The sequence below is a fragment of the Sciurus vulgaris genome, assembly GCF_902686455.1.
Source record: "Sciurus vulgaris genome assembly, chromosome: 3".
In the NCBI taxonomy this organism is placed as follows: domain Eukaryota; kingdom Metazoa; phylum Chordata; class Mammalia; order Rodentia; family Sciuridae; genus Sciurus; species Sciurus vulgaris.
The window spans coordinates 143,558,170-143,581,227 of NC_136463.1; the positions used below are offsets into that span (position 1 = coordinate 143,558,170).

At 37.0% G+C, this 23,058-nt stretch overlaps 2 protein-coding genes across 7 annotated transcripts in view; one reads left to right on the top strand and one right to left on the bottom strand.

Annotated features, from left to right (window-relative positions):
• Positions 1-810: 810 nt before the first annotated feature.
• LOC306658313 (small membrane A-kinase anchor protein-like) lies at positions 811-22,104 on the top strand. Of its 3 annotated transcripts, none has more exons than XM_079135129.1 (2): positions 811-1,021; positions 16,859-22,104. In XM_079135129.1, the coding sequence occupies exon 2, from the start codon at positions 17,025-17,027 to the stop codon at positions 17,325-17,327; it is 303 nt and encodes a 100-aa protein (XP_078991255.1). In that variant the 5' UTR covers positions 811-1,021; positions 16,859-17,024; the 3' UTR covers positions 17,328-22,104. The 3 variants fall into 3 exon arrangements, with proteins under 3 accessions (XP_078991255.1, XP_078991254.1, XP_078991256.1); XM_079135128.1 differs by having other exon boundaries at positions 811-1,002; XM_079135130.1 differs by lacking the exon at positions 811-1,021 and adding an exon at positions 1,992-2,011.
• Positions 21,826-23,058, bottom strand: part of HIBCH (3-hydroxyisobutyryl-CoA hydrolase) — a 117,537-nt gene continuing 116,304 nt past the window's right edge. For all 4 annotated transcript variants that reach the window (XM_079135117.1, XM_079135116.1, XM_079135118.1 and 1 more), the window contains one exon: positions 21,826-22,118. In XM_079135117.1, the coding sequence (XP_078991243.1) occupies positions 22,113-22,118 (6 nt within the window). In that variant the 3' untranslated portion in view covers positions 21,826-22,112. The remainder of the gene's footprint in view (positions 22,119-23,058) is intronic.

The following is a 23,058-nucleotide window of genomic DNA, read 5'->3' on the forward strand; positions in this document are numbered from 1 at the left end:
TGTAACTGAATAGTGGCCGTGTTTTGAGGTAGTGGAGCTCAGTTCTTCAGAGTGAGAAAACGGCCTTTCGAGACATTTTGCTAAGGAGAAACACGCTTGAAAAAGCAAAACGGATGCATCCTGTACATCTTTAAGTACTTTTGCTCTATATACTCACAGTACAAATTAGTAAGGAAGAGCAGTCCCGGCCTAGCCCTGCAAATTGTGGGGTTTGGGGTCAAAGCAGGTTTGGCTTGAAGCCTGAACCCTTAGTCCCGAAAGCCACGGCGAGGTCAGCGCCACGGCCGGGCACCTGTTCTCCCCAACTTCGGAGGAGCCTTGGGGAACAGTGCCTGCTCAAACCAGGGCAGAGCGCAAGTGAAATCACAGCCCAGGTGGCTCCAATAAGGGAGCCGGGGAGCGAAGTGACTTGCTTGCTCAGCTTTCATAATTTCTTGGGGGTCTAGCTCCTGTTGGGGAAGTGGCAGCATTACGTAGTGTATTGAGGGTGGGTGTGAGCGCGGTGGCCGGCACCCACTGTCCCGCGCGCTCCGACCTAGAGTCTGCGGACTTGACCGTGGCACCCTGCAGCCTCCCAGAACTCGCGTGCTGCCCGCAGAGGGCGTGCGGGGGAGCGCGCGCCCCTCGGCTGCCACCTGCGGGGCCGGCCGGGAGCGGGGCGCGAACCCGTGACGGGCACGCGGCGGGTGCGGCTGCGGCAGCGGCAGGAGGAGGGCCAGGGAGCGCGGCCGAAGGACGCCCCGTCCTCCAAACGCTGCCACTTGACTGAGCCTGGCGTTTGTGGGAAGGCGGCGCCACTGTCCGGCTGGACTGCACTTTGCCCCTGCTCGGCCTCAGCGTCCGCCCGCCCTGACGCCAGCAAGCCCCCTCCCAAGAGCAGCGCCGGCTCTGGAGCTCGGGTACTGGCCCCGGCATGCAGCCTGCAGAGCGCCGGATACCTCCAGGGCCCCCAGGGCTGTGCACACCTGCGATGGCCGCGCAGATGTCCCGGTGATGTGTGGTGTAAGTGAACATCTGGAAGGTGGGTCCCCGGGGCGCGTGTGTGTGTGTCGGTCTTTGCTCATCAGCTGTGCCTTTTTGCTTTTTCAATGGCAGAAACCCACGAGTTATAGGAGGCTTTAATTAAACCAGATATTTCTCGGCCGATGTCTTGGATTGAGCCTCGCATCTCAGTTCCCTAATTGCGGAGAGTTAGCCCCCACCCCTTCCATCCTGTTCTGAGCCCCCAATTAGAGGTATTTATGAGCTGCAGTTTCATCTTCCTACCCACCTGAAGAGTGAAGGTTTTCAGGTAAAAGGTTTGCCAGTCAACATTTTATTTGTTATGTCAAGCTATCAGGCTTGTGCTCTGAGTAGCATATGATGAGCAGAGACTTAGCTCTTGTGCTCTTAGGAGCTGGAGGCTGACTCCAGAGAGGAAATAATGCCAATGAGAAAGCAAGCCAGTAAACTGTAAGATCTTCAGCCATTAGGAAAGGATCTGAGGAGCAAAGCAGAGCAACTGGAGTTGTTTCTCTTGTCTCTTTTCTGATACCCCCTCCCCATTCTTTATGAAAGTAGGTTAACAAAATTATAAACTAGTAATATTCACGTCAACGACTCCATCCCTTTAGGATTTGATGTATATAATATTTCTCTTTGGGAAATTTTAAAATAAGAATTAAGAGGAATAAGAATCTACTCTTGTTATGACAAAGTATAAATTAAACCAAGATGAACAGTTGGATATTCCTTTTGCCTTTGGATGAGATTGTTTTCTATTATCTAGAAAACAATACATAGCGATCATATATAAATGGGAAATTACATTATTTAAGTTTAGCAGAATGGCCTGGAAAAATAGTAACTTGAGTTTTTAACTGTTTGCTGTCAAGCAAAAATCACTTAGGCCCACAGTCTTACAGCAAAAGGATACTTTAAAATCATAGACTATCCTCCATGCTTCTGTCCATTTTAATCTCTCTTCTGCAGCACTCCTGACAGACCAGCCACACTCCACTTCATTATGAAGGTTAGTATTACCAAGACCTTGTTTACACCCAACTAACAACTGCTTCCTTGGACATGTTTTTCATTAGTTTGGCTTTTGCCAGTAATGTTCCAATTTTTGAAATTACATGCAGGACTATTTTTTTTTTTTTTTTTTGCAAATAAGATCTAAAATTTAAACCAAGAGTCTGCAAAGGGTCCATGACCGAAAATAGTTAAATAAGAGGCATAAAGTGATACAAAATAAGATTTTTGTCCATTTGACAGCCTTCAGATCTCTGCATCTTGGATCCCTTATCTGCAAAATGGGAAAGATAATATACTCCATCTGCCCAGAGGGTGATGTGAAGATGAAATTAAATGATCTTCATAAAGTATGTAGTATAGGTGCCAGGAAGTCAGAAAATGTGATCTTTGCTTCCTTCCTTACCTGAGACCCTTCTTGTGCTAAAGATCCTTAGTCCAAAATGAATTCAGTATATTCAAAATGAATTCAAAATGAATTCAGAGTATAATGAATTCCCACCTTCAAACAAATACTCCAAAGTTGACTGAAAACCTAATTCCTATACTGCTGTTAAGGTAGGCTTTTTAATTTTTAAGTTGTGCAATTAAACATTTCTCAGATCTGACCTTTTTTTTTTTTTCTGTTGACTTCTATTACTTTAAACCTCTCTCTACCATCTCCACTCTGTTGGATATTTTTACTCATGATTGTGACATTCATCATGTTAATTTCTGGACACTCAGTGAGTTTATTCAGCAGACACTAAAGTTACTGATAACATATGGGACAAGTCCCTTTGCTATAAAAGTGTCTCATCTAGAAGGCTATGGCATAGTAGAAATGGCCCTGAATTTTTAGAACCCGGTTTTGGAGTCTGTTCCTGATACTTACCAGATCGATGTCCTTGAGAAGTTTTTTTCCATATCAGTAAAATGAGGTTAGCAACATCTGCCTTTCAGAGTGGTTGTGAAAATTCAGAGTACCCATAGTGCCAAATATAGTAATGGCTAGAGATATTTGCTCCTAAGTAGATATTGTTGAAATTAATGGATCAGCTGAACTCAGCATTTTGACTTATTTTAATAAGTTGGTGGGTTATAGTCCATAAACTGTTCTAGTCAGTAGACTGATTTTGTCCGTAAAGACATTATGAGAGGGCTGGAGTTGTGGCTCAGTGGCAGAGTGCTTGCCTAGCACATGCAAGGCACTAGTTTTGATTCTCAGCACCACATATAAATAAATAAAATAAAGGTGCCAACTAAAAAAATATTTTAAAAAATCATGAGAAAAATTTTAATCAAATGCTTTGCTAACAATAAAGATCTTGGGTATTCCCTAATCTATTATAAAAATAAATAATGTTAGTTATAAAATGATTCTTATTGAACTACTAATTCTTAGATATCTTTAATCCCCCCCCAAGTATTGCCTATTTATCATTAAGTCTTAAAGTTTGCCAGAGACTGATATCAGACTACCTGGTATATAATGTTTAGGAATTCTAATTCTTTTCTTCATTTTGAGTATTACAAAATACACTTGGGATGAGAGGGTTGTGTGTGACTCCAGTCTCTAGAGACCTCCCTCCTTCTCCAAGTTAACCAGTATCCCTGTGCTCACACCTGCAGGTTCTCTTACAATCTTGGAAATGAGTCCCCAGAAGGTGAAGACTTGGTCTCTTTTAAGTACCTTCCTCTGCTTGCACCTTAGTTCTCTCTTAATGAGGTTTCTTTTTCAGTTTGAAGCTCATTTGCTTTTAAGGCAGCAAAACAGCTGCTAAGCAGTTCTGTTTTCTTTCTCTAATTAACTAATATACCATCTGCCTTTGGATTTGAGCATTCTTTAACTGGGGCCTGTTTTCCATAGCAAGAGTACAATGAACAGCATGGACCAAATTGGTGGAGAAAACCACTCATGGTATTATAATGTTAAAAGTTTTGGTAGTAGTAAATAATTCTAGTCATGATCTAATATGCAAAGAGCCTTGCATTTTAAGAATTAACTTATACCTTAGAAATTCAGAGTGTTTCACAAGAGGCTGAAAGTAACAATTTAGTGAAGTTGGATGGGCACAAGGGTGCACAGAGGCCTGTTGAAATGCCCAGTCCAGGGGAATCCTAATTCAGAACACTTTAAACATTGTACTAGTCACATAAAACACGGATCCAAACATTATTACAAGTTTATGGCTTTTGCATGTGAGCACTCTGGGGAACGGTAGAGCTGTCTGTGTGAAGTTGACTGTTTTATTCCCCACGTCTCACACACTGCATGCACATGGATATTTGATAAATGGCCAAACATTAATAGGCATTCATTAAGTGTCTTAGAGAACCATTCTGTGCAAAATAAGAAAAAGCAACTCCTACTTGTGAAGAATATTTAATCTCATTGGGAAAAGATTACTTTATAAAGTAATTTGTCTAGACATTAGTTCAAGAAGAGGACTCTGAGAAAGGTTAGTGGAATTCTAGGAAGTTTGCATGGAGGAGATGGGGGCTTCCCTGTCTTTGAAGCTAGTACTTTGGTTTACGTAGGGAAGAGGGGAAAGTGTGTTGGGTAGAGATAAGGGGGAGGTGGTGTTTCAGTTTAAGAAAGGGCCAGGAGGAGGAAATGAGCATGGGTGTGTCAGGATTAGCTTGATGTGATAGGACATTTCCTTGGATTAGTGAGAAATCCAGTGGTAAAAGAAGTTTTAAACATGTTTAAATTAACTGTACTTTTCATCTCCTGAAATACTGTACTATCAGCCATGGACAATAAAACTGTTATAACTCAAAGGGAAAGATGTATAGTAGTATATGCATCACAAAGGAATTATTACATTTTAAATAGCAAACCTTTCTGAATTCTTGGTTCCTTGACTCAGAGTCCAAGTGCCTTTGAATACTACATTCTCGCATGTCTCCACATCCGGGTGGTTCTTCTCAGTGTTCAAAATTACACACACTGCTATCTGAAATTTGATTTAGTGCATAGCACTTAACATTTTCTATTATTTATGCCTCCTACTTGTTCTTAAGTATTTGAATTGGTATCACTACATAACATAAAGACTGTAATTTAATTTATAGTGGAGGAAAAAAGCTCTTCTATTAGACATGGTCGAGTGACTCAGGCCTATGAATCAAACTGATAAAAAGCAGATAGCATGATTTAAAAACAGACTTAATTATGTGTATATGCACAGGAGTTCCCAAAAGTGAGACTCAAGGAGGCAGTTAGACTATAGGGTTTATGCACCATTTTAACAATCTTAAAATAGGCAAAAAGTGTGCAAAGTTTCTACATCAAAATTTCTTTTCTTTTTTCTTTTTCTTTTTGCTTTTTTTGTACCAGGGATTGAATCCAGGGGCACTGAACCACTGAGCCACATCCCCAGCTCTTTTTATTCTTCTTTTGAGACAGGGTCTCCCTAAGTTGCTGAGGCTGGCTTTGAACTTGTGATCCTCCTGCCTCAGGCTCCAGAGCCACTGTGCTTGCCTTAGGTCAGGAGCTACTTTTCATTTTCCTGCAAGGATTTATATTACAATATTGTGGGAACTTCTGCAGTTTAAGTTCAGTATTTGTCATCATAAATAGGAGTAGCCAGGTAAAGCCACATGGTACCCAGAGTAAAGCCCAGATGGCTGAGAGATATGCCAGCTTGGTTCTTTTTTCCACCTGAAGGACCTGGTAAGTGAGATGAAGTATTCACCCCTGACTTAGGATATGTATCACCTGATTCTAATTCCAGAATCCTAAATGACTGTTGGCATTCTTAGATAATACTTCTTTCCATAATTATAATCTTAAGATATAAATGAAGCACTTAAAAGAATGAATTTTGATGTTAGTAGGTTTAGGGGAAATCTAGAGAGGAAAGGAAGGGAAATAACCTGGAACACCTTCTCTGTTCCTAGGGAGTTCTAGATGCTATACACATTGGATCTCAATTTTTATGACCATCTGAGGTGGAGCCCAGTTTACATATAAAACCATACCACCCAGCTCCATTTAGGTTTATCAGAATCTCAAACATTGTCCTTTCACTTAGCCATGTTATTTTCTCTGGCCCTCCACTGGGGTACTTTGGCCAGTGACACATGAAGAGCTCCCTCTCCGAGACTGCCTGTTTAAGCAGCTGCACACAGCATGTGTCCTGTATGGCAGAGGAGGAAACCAGCTACTTGGCTTCCAAGGACTTTACTGCGATGTTCTTTTGGTGACCTCCAGATTGATTGAAATCATATGTGCATATTTTCTAGCTTTTGCATTTTTGGTGAAAAAGAACATTAAATTTAAATTGAGTCCATTTCTGTTTGCTTAACTGGTGTCATTTTACCCTGTTATGAATTTATAGTCCCCAAGTCAGTGATTCTCAGTATTCCCAGTACAAAGTCTTCCATTTAATGTACAATTATTTGGACCCCTACAAGAAAGAAAATATACCCTTAGTACCCATTATTAGAGAACAAATAATGACAAACCTGCTATTTGAAACTCAGTTCTGTTTTTTAATGAACTCAGGTATGTTTTTAATGAATTTAAACAACTGCCCCAGTCACAAGGTAATGGAATTGCTTGTCACAGAAACAGACATACTTGCCTATTACATCTGGTAGAAAGAGATGGCAAACATAAATTAGTAGACTAAAGTGATGAATAACTGAAGAACAGCAGTCTTCTATCCTTTTCACACTACAGCAAAACAAGCTGAAGGTTGACAACATTTTACTATATGGGTATTATGTCTTATAAACAATACAGAAATGTGGTCCAACAAATAATGTAGTAGTGGGTATAATCTTATGAACCTCACTAATCTAGTTCTTTGTATGAGATTCTATATCCCTCTCCCCCCTCAACTCCGCCACCACCCCTACACCCTTTAGCTACAGCACTGTTTAGGATAAAGGACTTTCAAATCCGATTTCCAGATTGGTTTCTCTTTTATTATCATCATTCTAAACCAAAGCAATAATGTTCCCAAAGGAAGTGAGAAATAAAGCTCTTGCACTGGTAACTGGAGGTAGGAGAAGACTTCTCCAAGAACATGACCACTAAGTTTGGGGCTGGTTTTAGGCCAGTGTAAGAAGGAAACAACAGGTCTTGCCTTAGAGGCATATGGCACCATGAGTTAGTTGGTCTGTACTCTGGATTCTGCCCAATTATTTCAAGAACTGGAACTTCAGACAGATTTTAACACTTGGTGTGACTGATTGAAGCAAACAGTCTTTTTCAGGTATAAATATATCAATCCCCTGGATTTGGGTATCCTGGATGTTCTCAAAAATTGATCAGACATTTTATTGAAATAAAAATTACAGTGAAATACACAAATATCAAGGGTACTATTTGGTAAGTTTTAACAAATGTATATACCCATGTAATCAACTCCCCAATCAAGATATAGGACATTTCCATTACCAGAAAGTTCTTTCATATCCCCTTTCAAGTAGTCCCTACTGCCTCTCACCCAGAGGGAACCACTGCTGTCATATCTCCTCATGGAGTTAGTATTGTCCAATCTTGAAATTCATATACATATAATCAGTCTTTTGCACCTGGCTTCACATGTTTCTGAAACTCATCCATGTTGTTGCATACATCAATATTCATTCTTTAGTACTGTCAAGTAGCATTCTGTTTTAAGAATATCCCCAATTTGTTCATCCATGTGCCTACTGATGGAAATCTGGATTGTTTCCACTTTGGCTATTTGTGTATAAAGATGCCATCAACATTGATAGACATGTTTCATTTATTTTAGACAAATATCTAGAAATGAAACGTCTAGTTCCCACTGAAAGAACATGGATAATTCTGTTGAGAAACAGCCAGATAGCTGGGCTTGGTGGTATACTCTTGTAATCCCAGCAGCTAGGGAGGCTGAGGCAGGAGGATCAAGTGTTCAAAGCCAGCCTCAGCAACTTAGTGAGGCACTAAGCAACTCAGTGAGACCCTGTCTCTAAATAAAATACAAAAAAGGGCTGGGGATGTGACTTAGTGCCCCTGAGTTCAATCCCTGGTACCAAAAAATAAAAATTAAAAAAAAAAAGCCCACACACCAAACAGCCAAATAGTTCTTTACAGTGGTTATAATATTTTACACTCCCTAGCCGTATATGTATTCTATGTTTTCACCAACATTAAGCATTCTGGGTTTTTCGGCTTTAGCAATCTTAGTGTAAATATTATTGTGGTTTTGGAAAATACCTTTTAAAATGTATATACAGTAAAAGTAACTTCGGTGAACAAATCCATGAGTTTTAATACATGTATAGATTTGTTATAACCACCATCACAGTTGTGGTAAAGAAGTTTTATTGCTCTCAAAAAGTTCCTTGTTGCTGCCTCTCTGAAGTTGCAACCTACCCCAATCCCTACAACCCCTGTTAGACCCAGATCTGATGTCTGTCCCAGAATGTCCTACAAATAGAATCATATGGTAAGTAACCTAACAAGACTGGCTTCTCCAGTTAGCATGCTTTTAAGACTACTGGTGTGTGTCGCTGTCTTTATTCTACCTTTTGGCAGCTATGAATAAGGCCATGACAGACATTTGTACAAAAGTTTTATATGAACACTAATTTTCCTTTCTCTAGGGTTTATCTGTGAGTGAAATTTCTGGAACATATGGTAAGTGATTGTTTGAACTTCATAAGAAACTGGCAACCTCTTTCAAGAGAGGCCATGACACTTTGCATTCCTTCCAGCAATGTGTGAGTTCCAGTTGTATTGGTACTCAGTATGCTTGGTATTATACAGATTTTACTTTACCTATTATACAGATTTTACTTTACCTATTCCAATAGGTAGCACTTCTCATGGCCTCAATTTGCATTTCCCTTATGGCTTCATTATTTGATTATAGCATCCTGATATTAAGCATCTCTCATGTTCTTATTTGCTATCCATATGTGTTTTTTTTTTTTTTTTTTTTTTTTTTTTTTTTTTTTTGCGGTGCTGGGGATTTGAACCCAGAGCCTTGTGCTTGCAAGGCAAGCACTCTACCAACTGAGCTATATCCCCAGCCATATGTGGTTTTGAGTGAAATGTTCATCTATATCTTTTGTTCATTTTTAAAACCTGGTTATTTTGTGCTGTTGAGTTTCAGTATTTATATATTCTATATTCCAAGTCATTTGTTAGAATAGTTTTTGCAAACTGTTTAATATTTGCTGGTCTTTTCATTTCCTTAACTGTGCATTTTTCTTCAGAGCAAAAGTTTTCAGTTTGATTTAGTCCAGTTTATCAATGTTTTCTTGAATGGTTCATACTTTTGGTGTCCCATCTAGGAATTGTCTAACCCCAGGATCACAAATTTTTTTTTTCTTGAATCTAATAGTTTTACATTTTGCACTTAAATCAATCCCTGCAGTTAATTAATTAATTAATTTTTTTATACCAGGGATTTAACCCAGAGGTGCTTAGACTCTGAGCCACGTCTCCAGCCCTTTTTAATTTTTATTTTGAGACTGGATCTTGCTAAGTTTCTTAAGGCCTAAGTTGCTGAGGCTGACTTTGAACTTGGGATCTTCCTGCATCAGCCTCTCCAGCCCTACAGTCAATTTTTGTATGAAGTATAATCAGTACTCTGTATCTGCAAGTTTCACATACATAGATTTCCAGATATTTGGAAAAATTTGCATCTGTGCTGAACACATGCAAAATTTTCTTTATCATTATTCCCTAAACAATACAGTATTTACATAGCACTTACATTTGTATTAGGTACTACAAATAACCTAGTGATTTAGAATATATGAGAGGATATATCTACTAAATATCATTTTTAAAGAGTAAAATTTTTAAAGAATTTCTTTTACTTAGTTATAGATGGACAGAATACCTTTATTTTTATATTTATTTTTATGTGGTACTGAGGATTAGACCCAGTGCCATGCTAGGCAAATACTCAACCACTGAGCTACAACTCCAGCCCACTGTATCATTTTATATAAGGGGCTTGAGGGTTCTGGTATCCTCAGGGGGTCCTGGAGCCAGTCTCCTATATATACAATGGATGACTGTATAAGGTAGAGGTAGATTTTTTGGTAGGGGATGGAAACATACAAATGTCTAATTATTTCATTCATTTGTTGGAAAGATTATCTTTTTTTTGTATTGAATTGTTATACATTTGTCAAACTGTATTTGTGTGGGTCTATTTTTTGACTCTATTCTGTCCCACAGATTTGTGTCAAGCCTGTTATCAGTCTTGATTTCTGAGGCTTTATAGTCATTCTAAAAAGCGGATAATATGACTCCTCTAACTTTGTTCTTTCTCAAAATTGCTTCAGCTTTTCTACTTCCTTTGTATTTACATATATAACTTAGCATTAGTATGTCTATATGTAGAGCAAATTTTGCTGGAATTCTGATTAGAATTTAAGAATCAGTCTGTCAATATCCACAAAAACGTATGCTGGGATTGCACTGAATATAACATCGATTTGGGGAGAACTGACATCTTAACAATATTAAGTTTTCTAGATCGTGAACAGTATTTATTTATGTGTTTACATTCTTCACTTTTCCTTGGTAAAAAAAATTATTTTTCATATCCAACATACATAATGCGCAATGTGGTTTTCTTTCATATGCTTTCTTAAATGTATGCCTGTGATCATATATTTAGACTACTGCAAAAGACATTGTCTTTCAAATACTAGGCATATAGAAATATAGCTGATTTTTGTATATCAATTTTATATCTTGACAAAATTACCTATTAATCCTAGTAATTAATCCTAGTAATTTTAGGGGGAATAATCTGTAGAATTTTCTATATCATGTCCTGTGTAGTTTTTTCTTCCATTGCTATTTATGCTTATTTTTTTCCTCCTTCCTTCTCACATCAAGTAGGACCTCTAGAATTTTAAATAGAAATGAAAATGAACATCATTACCTCTTTATCATAAGGCAAAAGCATTCAGTCATTCCCATTGTTTGATGTTAGTTTGAAGACACCCCTACTGTTGCTACTTTGCTGAGAAATTTTATCATGAACAGGTATTTTGTGAGGTGTGCTCTGCTTCTGTTGAGTATCTGAGTTTTTTGTTAACATGGTGAATTAGTTTAACTCTTCAATATTAGACTGCATTTCTTAAATTCCTGGTATAAATATCATGTATTAACCATTTCATACATACTAGATTTGTCACTTAAAACAAAACACCTGGAGATAATGGTACATAAAGTTGAGTCTTCTTATACTATCTTTGGTTTTGGTGACAGGGTCATATTGGCCTTATATAGAATGAATTTGGGTAAGATTGATATTATTTCTTCCTGAATGTTTGATAGAATTCTCTAGTATAGTCATTTGGGTCTGAAGGTCCTTTTGGGGAATATTTAAATTACAAATTCAATTTCTTTAACTGATATTGGGCTATTGTTTTTTTCTTGTGCTAGTTTTGGCAATTTGGTACTAGCGTGAAATTGTTCATATTATTTCTTTATTGTATTTCTAATGTACACAGGACATGCAGTTGATGTCTCTTTTTCACAACACATCTTAGTATGTGACTTCTCTTATTTTTCTTGGCCAGTTTGTATAGAAATTATGTATTTTATTAGATCTTTCTAAATAAATACTATTAATTCCATTGCTTCACTGATTTCTGCTCTTGTTATTGGGGTATTAGATTTTCTATTTTTTTCTGACCTAAATTCTTTCCTTTCTTTTGCTTACTTTGGGTTTAATTTACTTGTCTTTTTTAGCTAAAGGTGAAAGCTTAGATGACTGATTTAAACCTTTTCTATTTGAAGCATTTAAATCTATATTTTCTGCTGAGCTTTAATGATACATTTCAAAACTTTAACATATTGTGGCTATTATGTAGTTGAAATGTATTTTAATTTTCCTTGTGATATCCTCCTTACCCCATAAGTTATTAAAAATGTCTAGTTTTTAAATATTTTGGGCCGATTTTACTATCATTTATTTTTATTGAATTCTAGGGTGGTTAAGAAATATACTCAAAAATTTCAAATATTTGAAATCTTTTGAGACCATTATGTACTCAGTCTGTAATGATGAATGTTCCATAAGCACTCAACAGGAAATCTATTAGTTGTTAAGATAGTGTTAATATAACTGTTAGGTTAATGTCAGTTAACTCACATTGGATCATAATGTTCAAAACCTGTATTCTTTGTCTTTGGATACTCTGTATCATTTACTGACTGAACAATGTCTAAATCCAACAATGCTTGTTCTTACAGTTCTGTCTGTTTTCAATTCTTTCTTATATTTTGAAGCTATTAGTTCCGTACATATTTATGTTTAAAGTGAACCTCTTAGAGAGAGCATATAGTTTGGTTTTAAAGTTGACTTTTATTTTAGAGCAGTTTTAGGCTCACAGAAAAATTCAACAGAAAATAGATAGCCCTTTCATGTACTCACCAAGTGCACACTATCAGCATCCCACACCAGAGTGGTACATTTAACTGATGAACCTACACTGACAAATCACATTCGCCTTAAGTCCATACTTGATTAAGGTTCACTTTGCTTTTGCACAGTTCATATATTTTGACAAACATGTAACAACATGTATCCATCATTATGGTATCATGTAGAATCACTGCCCCAGAAGTCACCTATACTGAACCTACCGGTTCCACCTGCCTCCATAACTTATCCCTGATCTTTTTACTGTCTCTATAGTTTTGCCTTACTTGTCATATATTTGGAATCATTATGTAGTCTTTTCAGGGTGGCTTTTTAAACTTACTAACATGCATTTAAGATTCCTTCTTTTCATGACTTATTTATCCCTTTTTAATGCCAAATATTGTTTTCATTATCTAGATACATTACAGTTTATTTATTCACCAACTGAAGAGTACCTTAGTTGCTCTTAAGTTTTGGAAAATTATGAATAAAGAAATCTGTGTATAGGTTTTTTTTGCGTAGACAAAAGTTTTCAACTCATTTGGTAAATAGCAAGCAGAGCAATTGCTGGATCATGCAATAAGAGTATGTTTAGTTATGTTAGAAACTACTGAACTACCTTCCAAACTGGTACCATCTTGCCTTCTCACAAGCAATGGATGTGACCTCTGTTGTTCCACATTTGGTGTTGTGTCTTGGATTTTCACTATTCTAACAGGTTATAGTGGCATCTCGCTCTTGTTTTAATTTGCAATTCCCTAATGATATATGATGTTCAATTTTTTTCCATGTTTTACTTGCCATCTGTTTGTCTTCATCAGCTCTTTTTGCCCAGTTTAAATCAGGTTGTTCATATTCTTATTGAGTTTTGAGTTCTTTTGTGTATTCTGAATAATAATTCTTTATAAAATGATTTTTACAATATTTCTCCCAGTCTGTGGCATGTCTTCATATTTTGACAGTGGTTTATGAAGAGCAGAGTTTTTCTAGCAAAGTCTAACTGATTATCTAAAAGATCATTATCAAACCCAAGGTTGTATATAGACTTTTCTCCTGTGTTGTCTTCTAGGAGTGTTATAGTTTTACATTCCGTATTTAGGTCTAGGAACCATTTTGAGTTAATTTTTGTGAAGACTATAATATCTTTTTTTTTTTTTTTTTTTTTTAATGTGGATTTTCAGTTCTCACACTTGTTCAAAAGACTATGCTTCTTCATTGTAGGCCTTGGATCTGTTGACCATATCTGTATGGTCTGGATCCTGTTTAACTAGTGCGATCACCCCTGCTATTTTATGGAACTTGTAGTTTGTTCCCTTTCAAATAGTACTTTTTTTGTGGAAGTTAGTCACCTTATTTTCTAATTGCTCCATTTTCTTCCTATGTGCCCCATTTCCTGTCTTCTTCTGGGTTACCTAATTCCCCCCTGCTTTAAGGTCATACTTGCATTATCTTTTTAGTGTATTATCTTTTTTGCTTCTTTCAAGTTTTTAAAAATTTCACCCTCCCAGTTTTCATATTTATATATGTATATATAAATATATATTTATGTTCAACTATACTAATCTTTTGCAACATCCAATAGCCCATATGATGAATTTTTCACTTCAGATATTGTATACTTTAGGTTTTGAGTTTCTATTTCCTTTCCTTTATGTCCTTGAACTTACTTATATTCTTAACTCCTTTATATTTCTAGTAAGTTCTATGAAGCTCTGTTAATTATCAAATGCTGGGTCATTTGGGGGTCTGTTTCCAACAGTTTTTTTCTTGATTATGGGTTACATTTTCCTGCTTCTTTCCATGACTACTAATTATTTACTACACTTTGCAAATAATAACTGTATGGAGTCTGGATTATGTCATCTTTCTATAAATGATACTTTGATTCTTGTTAAAGAGAGGACTGTTTCTGTTGAACTTAATCTGATTATGGCCTGTGGCTAGCTGGTTTTTGCAAATGAAGTTTTATTGCATACCCATTCATTTAATATATTTCTGTGGCTGCTTTTGTGGAGTAGCAGAGATGAGTAGTTGTGATACACACTGTCTCAATCTGTTCATGCTGCTATAACAAAATGCCATTAGACTGGGTGGTTATGAACAACAAACGTTTCTCATAGTTCTGGAGTCTGGGAAGTACACTCAAATTGTATCTATCGAAGGCCTGTTTCTTGGTTCAAAGATGGTGCCTTCTTCCTTCACAGTGAGGGCAAGAGAGCTCCTGATGCCTCTTTTATAAGGGCAATAATACCCTAATTACTTCCCAGAGACCCCACTTCCAAATATTATCACTTTGAGGATTAGGTTTCAAATATAAATGCAGGGGGGGGGCAGGATATCAAATTATAGCAGTATAGCTCACAAGCCTGTCATATACTATCCAGCTCTTTAAGGAAAACTTTGCAGACCCTGTTCTAGGGTATACCCCTGACTCCTAAGGTGTCACATTTCCTGAGCAGTAATTAAAGCCTCAAGTGTTCAAGGAGGTATCTCCACTTTGGCTGATCTGCAACTCCAAGGATTCCCAGTACTGTAGAACATCTGGTATCACTGTTCAATTCTAAAGTCCCAGAGCAGGCGATCTCTTACTAGGTCGTACAGATCCTTATCTTGCATATGCACATCCCAGCTCTTATTCTTGATAGTCCTTTAGTAAATTTCTGCCTCTCCTAGGGCTTTTCTTATAAACTCTGTTTTATAAATTAGTTGCTTCAGTAACCTCTGCTTTCTTAGCTCAGTAGAATTTACACTATCCTTGGGCTCAACTTCTCTGTAATAATGTTGGAAGATACCCGCAAGTAAAACTCCAGGATGTTCAACTATGGGATTCAACATCTTGTGTCTTCCTTTCTGCAAGTAATCACAGTATTGAGCAGCTTATCCTTCAATGCCTGAAAGTACCTGCTTATGTATTGTGTCCCGGTTGGGAGGGCAAATCTGGTACCAGTTATTCTGTATTGGCAAGACAAAGCTGCTTATAAAAAACCAAAGATTCTAGAAAATACAAGATCTCCTGATGATTCTACTCACAGCCTTTTATTTGTGACACCCATTGAGTTTTCTGAACTTTTTCATGTTAACCATGTCTGCTTCCCTGAACTGTTCCTCACAATACAAAATAGATACATGCTGGCATGCTGGAGATGAAGAACCAAGACAGTTCTCTTTAAGCAGTTAATCTAGTAAACAAGGCAGATATCATACATGTACCTACTTCCCCTTTGAAATACATCTCTGAATCGAGTAGGAAGCAGAGCATACAAAACTAAAGGTATTTGAAAGCAGAAGGTTGGATTTCCTCTTTACCACATATCATCCTTATCAGGAACAGATGTAATGAGTAGAATTTATAGAAAACCAACTGGGTAGAATTTATAGAAAACCAAAAAAGTATATAGTTATAAAAGTAGCAAAGTTTTTTTTTTTTTTTTTCATTTATTTAGAAAAGCAATTTAGGAATATGCTAGATGCTGCCTTTTAGGGATCAGTGGTTTCGGAAACAATCAACAGAATTGTCGAGTCCCCAAACTAAGAATCAGGGACCGTTAACCTCATCCACAGAGACTTTGCCTGTGCTCTCGCATGTCTAGTTCTTGCTACAGGGAAGTTGTTCAGTGTTCTTTTAGTTATCTTGAACCTAAGAGAAGTTCATCCAGTGACAGCACCCACTTGGGGAGCACAGAAGTCACATCACAAGCACTATTGCCCACTTACTGTCCAAACATCAGATAGGGGTAGGATACTTAAGAGGAGAAACCTTTACACTTATTTTAAATAAATATGAACTTTTCATATAATTTCATAGGGACATTAATTCAGAAGGAAAAAAAACTTGGCTTTCTATGATGTCTAACCTGTGTTGTTTGCTTGGCACTAGTATGAAGACTATTGAGTGGTAAATATCTGACCAGGGAACAATGCCTGACTCTAATAGTAGTCCAAGATGTACAAGTTCAAGGGTTTACAACAAAATCAAATTTTCAATATGTTTATTTCCCTTGACAAAGAAAGATCAGAGTTTGGCCCAAACTTTCAGTAAAGGGCTAGGTAATAAATATTTTAGGCTTTGCAGGTCAAAGTGTGTCACAAGTATTCAGTTCTGCCATTGTGGCATGAAATCAACCACAGATTGATTTCATAAATAAGTGAGCAGGGCTGCATTCTGATAACAGGTGGTTAGAATTTTATCCAGGAGCTATATTGCTATTATAAATAAGTCTAAATCTTTTTAGTTTTATAAAATTTTCAAAAGTCTGAAAAAATATTTTCCTGGTTTATAAACTGACATTTTTATTGTGTGATTTTTTTTTTTTTTTTTTTTCCTTCAGTTGATAAGATAAAACTCTCTTTGTTGTTACCTCACATTTCCTCCAGGGGACCAAATGGTGAAAAGAACCTTTACAGAGTTCCAACAGGTCACCGAATCTTACTTATTTTGCCTTCTATGATTCACAATGAAAACTCCCTTCTTTTGACAGATAAACATTGCACGTGAAGAGTGGAGAAAGGGAGCACTGGTTACGAAGCGGCCTGGAGAGAGAAAGCACTAGTCCACACCGTGCGGAAGACCTTCACTGTCTCCCAGATATGCTGAAGTAGTCTCGCTGCTTGCTCTCCTTCCCTCAGTCATAACACCTCCACAAAATGGGCTGCATGAAATCAAAGCAAACGTTTCCATTTCCTACCACATTTGCACCTGAGAAGCAAGATGAGAGTGAAGAAACCTTTATGCCAGAACAGGAATTTCTACCCAGGATGTCTTCAGTTCATGTCCAAGAGGAAGTGAAGAAACCCCCAGGGCCCAACCTTCTGGTGCTTCAGTACGCACACCGCCTGTCCCAGGAAATCTTGCATGATGCCATGCAGCAGTGGGCACGCAATAACATCAAGTACTATGACATCCCGTACATTGAGAGTGACTGCGAGGGCCTTGATGCCGTAGGATGACAGCCTTGTTGACCTGTGGATATAGTTGGTGCTAGTTTAAATACAGAAGCAGAAGCAAACACTGGTGTGCATAAGTACAATAACTCCATCTGGATGTAAAAACTTGTCTATGATAATGTCACTGGTGTAGGAAAACCTAAGATGAAATGTGTTTTAAGCAGTTCTGTGTTAACAATAATTTCTACCTGCTGCTTCCTAGAATTTGGTCATGGAAGGGCTAAACGAGGTCCCGTGGCACCCCGTAATCATCCGGAGGTCATCCCACTTTCTTCCTGAGGCATAATGGCATCACCAAAGAAAATGCTAAAGTACCCCAGGTTCTAAATGGTTAGTCACTTCTTTAAAATAACCATTTCTGTTGATTTATACCAAAAAAAAAAAAGCCCAGCTGTGAAAAGGGTTCTTCCTCATAACTCCTTGGCCAGGAAGTAGCACTCTGACCATAGTGATACAATGTGGGTCGTTTGTCAAAACCATTCAAGGATCCCCACTTCTTGACACCTATAACCTAAGATTAGAATACAACCTGTGTAGAAAAGTTCCACCTTGAACCCCGTTCTTAATATATTTTTGTAGATGAAAAGCATAACTACCACCTTGAACCTCAGGGTCCAAACTACAGCTGTTACTGAATGATTTAGACTGTATATAAAGCCATCTTTAAAAGACACAATTTATAGAAGCCAGGACATTAATGTTTATTGCATTGTATTACGTCCTAGGTTCCTTTCACAAAGAGCAATCCAGTAAATCTTTAAAATAATAGAAGCCAAGTCGGTAAGGTAGAAAGCAAAACCTGGTGTTAAGTGTGTATTAACCTTTGTTTCAGAGATGCAGATGTGGGTGCAGGTGGCACTTACTCCCAGGACTTGTAGGGCAATTCCATTCAGTTTACATGGGACCAAATAATGCATGAGGATTTACAGTTGTGTTACAGAAGAAGATATCACACTCCTCCAAGGTCAATACTTGTTTTTATTAGGAATATGTGCCCATTGGGCATTTTTAGCCATATACTGTGCTATTTTCACAAATGAGGCTTTTTCTCTTTTTACTGTCATCACATACACACTTAGACAACATACTGTTTGAAGATCAATGATAACAGAAGATTTAGGAGAGGGGGAGGAAGATACTGAGAAGACAAAACTTGTGGGGAAAATGAGACTGAGCCTCTAGAATTGTCTTTTCATTAATATTTGCTACAGAGTTTAATTAAATTAGGAAGAAAATTGCTTAAGCCCATATATGTTAGATCCTTTTATTAAGATACACCAGTGTCACAGAAATCCAAAAGAGGTATGAGAAGGCTTGTGACCTCTTCAATGAGATAAATATTTGGCTTTGTATGCAGGCAGAAAGCTACCAATAATTTAAAGCAATACTTTGAAACCAAAAATCAAATGAGTGAATTCTCCAAACTGCATGAGCACAGAAAAGGGGCAAGAAGCGAGTGACATGAAGTGATGTCCCATCTTTCAGTTGTTTTTCGATGCCTTATATTAAGCTTGCAATCTCACAACTTATATAATAGAAAAGCAACCACTCCTCCTCCTACAAGGACCTGAAGTCTGTAGCCCGACAGAAAGTTTTCCATAAGTACAAACCACATTTGTAGCTCATAAAGAAAAATTAGGTTTTGAGATTTATACTAATGATACAGATAAAAACCTAGATGAAGATTTTTTTGTTTTATATCTCACAAAGGATGCTTTTGCTGCAAGGTCATTGCTATTGAAAAAATATAAATTAAATTTACACAATAATACTGTGGTAAGAAAATAAAGCCATACAAAGAAGTATGCCACTAAATTTTTCAGTATACATTGGGGACATAGACTAGTGGGGTTTGGGTCTAACTAAATATTTTAACTTCAGGTTCCTTCTTTGCTCTGTGCCCCTATTTCCCAAGAGTGTAACAGGAATCTCTGAAAGAGCTATACCTAGCTAGAAGTCTGATCTTCTTGTCACCCTCTCTCAGTACTATGGTCACACAGTTTTATCACTGAGCACCACCCCTGCCCTGAATTTTATTTCCACAGAGTATGCTGTATATATCATCTAAGAGACTTATCTCTGAAATATGCTGTATTATATGTCAACCCATGAACTAGGAACCACAGGCTTACATAATTAGTGAGTTAGTAGATAAACCAGATGGGAGGAGAGCTGAGTAAACAGAATCTATAGTGCATGTGATAATTACCAAGATAGAGATCGGCCTTGATTGACAACAAGAACATCCTTGATAAGAATTAGCCTTCTTCATACCTTCATTTGAAACACTGGCTTTACTTCATTTTGAAAGTTTTTTTATAAATAATTGGAAAACTGAGGAGGAAGGAGACCTATCAAGTAGAATACTAAAGAGAATTATTGGAAACATTTGGAGTATGAACATTTACCAGCACAACAAAGATCCTCCAGGTGACAACTGTGGAGGCAGATCATCAGGAAACAAGCATGCCAATCTCTCATTTTCAGAGTCACACAACCCCACAACGTGCCCCACTACTGCTTCCCCAGTTGTTTCTTATATACTGTTAACTTTCAGTTTTATGCCTTTGGTTCTAGAATTCTCCACTTTGAGTTACCTTATCAGTTTTTTGCAAACTGCCTGTGGTTATCAGCACTTAAGGCACATTGAAGGAAGCAAAAATGATTATCATCTTAATCCCAAAGGAATAATTTGTGTCAAACTGCCTTAATACTATAGTATGATAAAAAAATAGTATGAAATAGCATGGTACTCACACATCCTATTAAAAATCATTGGCATTCTGAGATGGTGTGGGAGTGTACATTTGCATTACACTTTGTAGAAATCAAAAGTTAGAGACACATTTAAGTAACAAAGTTCTGCTGGGTATGGTGGTGCACACCTGTAATTCTAGTCACATGGGAAGCTGAAGCAGGAGGACCCCAAATTTGAAGCCAGTCTGGGCAACCTAGTGAGATTGTCTCAAAATAAAATAAAATGGCTGGGGAATGTAGCTCAGTGGTAGAGCAACATGACTAACACGTGTAAGGCTTTGGGTTCAATCCCTAGCACCTCCCAAAACAAAGTTCTAACAAATATACTGGTTAATCAGAATGCCCTCATCCTGTCTTTACATGACCAAATAAGCCATGCCTTCCTTGGAGTCAGGGGCACTGACTCAGAAGTACTACCTACACTTTAATTTACAAACTCAAGTTTTATTAACAAATTCTCTTCACTGTAAGAATTAGCTATGAAGTGGTATATTTTTTTCCCAAATACTTTTGTGAAAACTTTTTTTGTAACTGTACAAAAGTCCAGTTGCAATTACATAGCTATAAGTTCTTATTTAATTAAAGTAAATTCTTCTCAATGCTATATACTTTCACATTTTTTTAACACAAAAGAATATTTTCTGTATTGCTTACAAGTGTAAAGTGAATAAAAATCCACTTATACAGAAAATTTCTTGAATAATCTGGGTTCAATTTAGAAGCTTTAAAGATATGAATATAAATGTAAATATGTCTGATATCATGACATCTTTATTTCATATCTGTTCCTGAATTTTTAGAAGAATCCATGTCAAATAGATTAAGAATTGAGCAATACCTTCTGGGCTGCAATCTCATCTATGAGAAAGGGTATAGTCCATAACCTTTAATGTCCTTTTATGTTTGTTCTTACACATCTGAAGTTCTCTTAGTTTCTGAGGGATATGGAATTAAGGAGAAACTAGAATGAGTTACAAAATAAATGATAAACTGACCTTTAATTTAAAAATTACTCTTACCTAGAACTTTAAAGTCCTTAGTCTATAACACCTTGAAGTTTCTTACCTAAAGAACACTTATTTTGTGAACAGTACCAATTATTGAAGATAGTTACATTTTAAACTTACCACACAAAAGTTTAAATAACAAAAAGTAGAGTTTCTCTTATCTTCGAGACTGAGGTTTTTTAATCCTTATTCTGCCAAATTAGCAAATACTGTAAGTAAAAAACAATGCCTTCATTTTCACTATGGGAAGATATTCTGATTATTTTAGGGAAGACCAAGGCTGAGGTAACATACTGGAGAGATAACCTCATGAGAACTGTTTCTTTTTGTTCAAGATCTGTAATGTTTATAAAAGAAACTCTTCTGCTATAGTAACCCAATTACTTCAAAATACACTCATAAAAAGAAGGAAATTCTATGATGCATTACCACAGTATCCTCAAAAAGTATCAGGGTCTTTTTTATAATCTGCACTTGTTTGTTTAGTCCTGTTATAAATCACTACTTATTGAAAGTCAAAGTTTCCATTTCAATTAGATATAGTAACTTGAAAATCTCTAGAGATCTTTGAATTGTCCCATCCTCAAAAACAGGAGGTGGCAGCTTTTTCTGACAAGGAGCAGACAGTGAATATTTTAGGCTTTCCAAGCAATACAATCTCTGCTACAACTACTCACCTCAAAGCAGCCAGTGATGTTCCAATAAAGCTTTATTTATAGACACTCACGTGAACTTCATGTCATTTTCAAAAGTCATGAAATATTAATTTTTTGTTTCCCTTCCCATCCCTTCATAAATGAAGAAACCACTTTTAGTTTGTAGGCTACATAAAAAAAGGTGGCAGGCCAAGCTGGGTCCATGTGTTGTAGTTTGTCAATCCCTGCTACAAAACAAGCTTTAAAAGAACAGTCACCTCAAAATTTCAAATCATTGCTTCCCAGAGATTTAAAATAATTATCCAAATCTTCATCAGTAACTTCTTTTAGAGTAGCTGGTTTCCACTTTGGACTCTGGTCTTTTTCAATTAAAACTGTCAAAAGAAGACAAAAATATTAGGACATTTCTTTCTGGTGTCAGATTTTAATTATTGATAGAAGCTGTTTTATACTAGACATACTTTTCTATAGTACATTTTTTTTTTCCTTTCAGCTTAGATTTTTGTACATTTTCCTTCTAAATTAAACCCTCAAAGAATATGGAGGAACAGCAATATACCTTTGATGACTGGTGTGGGGGATTTTCTCACCTACTAAGCTTCCTGTCTGCAGCTTTAATAAAGCCATCTGAACTAATTCAGTGATTTCAACATTCTTTTTTTCCTCTTTCAAAAAAGGAAGGCAAGGGAGGGCAAAAGACCCAGATCTGCCATCTATCCTCTATCACACTTAGTTTTGGGAGGAAAATTACTCACTTAAGGTTGAGAGAAGGGAACTTTATGCATAATTAAATGTGGACACTACTGTTCTGCCAAATCCTCTAGCTCAGACAGCTCTGAATTTTAATAAAATCAGGTTATCATGAAGCCTTGTACTTCTCCTGTTTCACTGTGGTCATCACTCAGTGTAGCCACATAATATCCCCACAAGACTGTAAGAATGAGGCAATCTGTAACCTCTTCTTAAAAAATAAAAAGAGCCATGCCTACTTTCTGGTTGTGTCAGCACATTACAGTTATACATTTTTTTCATCTGGGAAACTGGGTAGAGGGTATGCAAGATCTCTACATTATTTCTTACCACTACATGTGAGTCTACAAAAAAGTTTATAAAAATGTTATAATTGTGGTAGCAAATTTCAACTATGCTTGAAAATATGCATAATTCTGGTGAATAATGGTAATATTTAAATATACAAATTCAACAAAGATGGCAAAAAACTAAACATTAAAAAAGGCTGGTGAAAGCAGCAGTCTAGGAACCAAGGACGAAGCTTGTCTTGGTATGTAGAGGAAAGGAAGCTTTATAAGATAC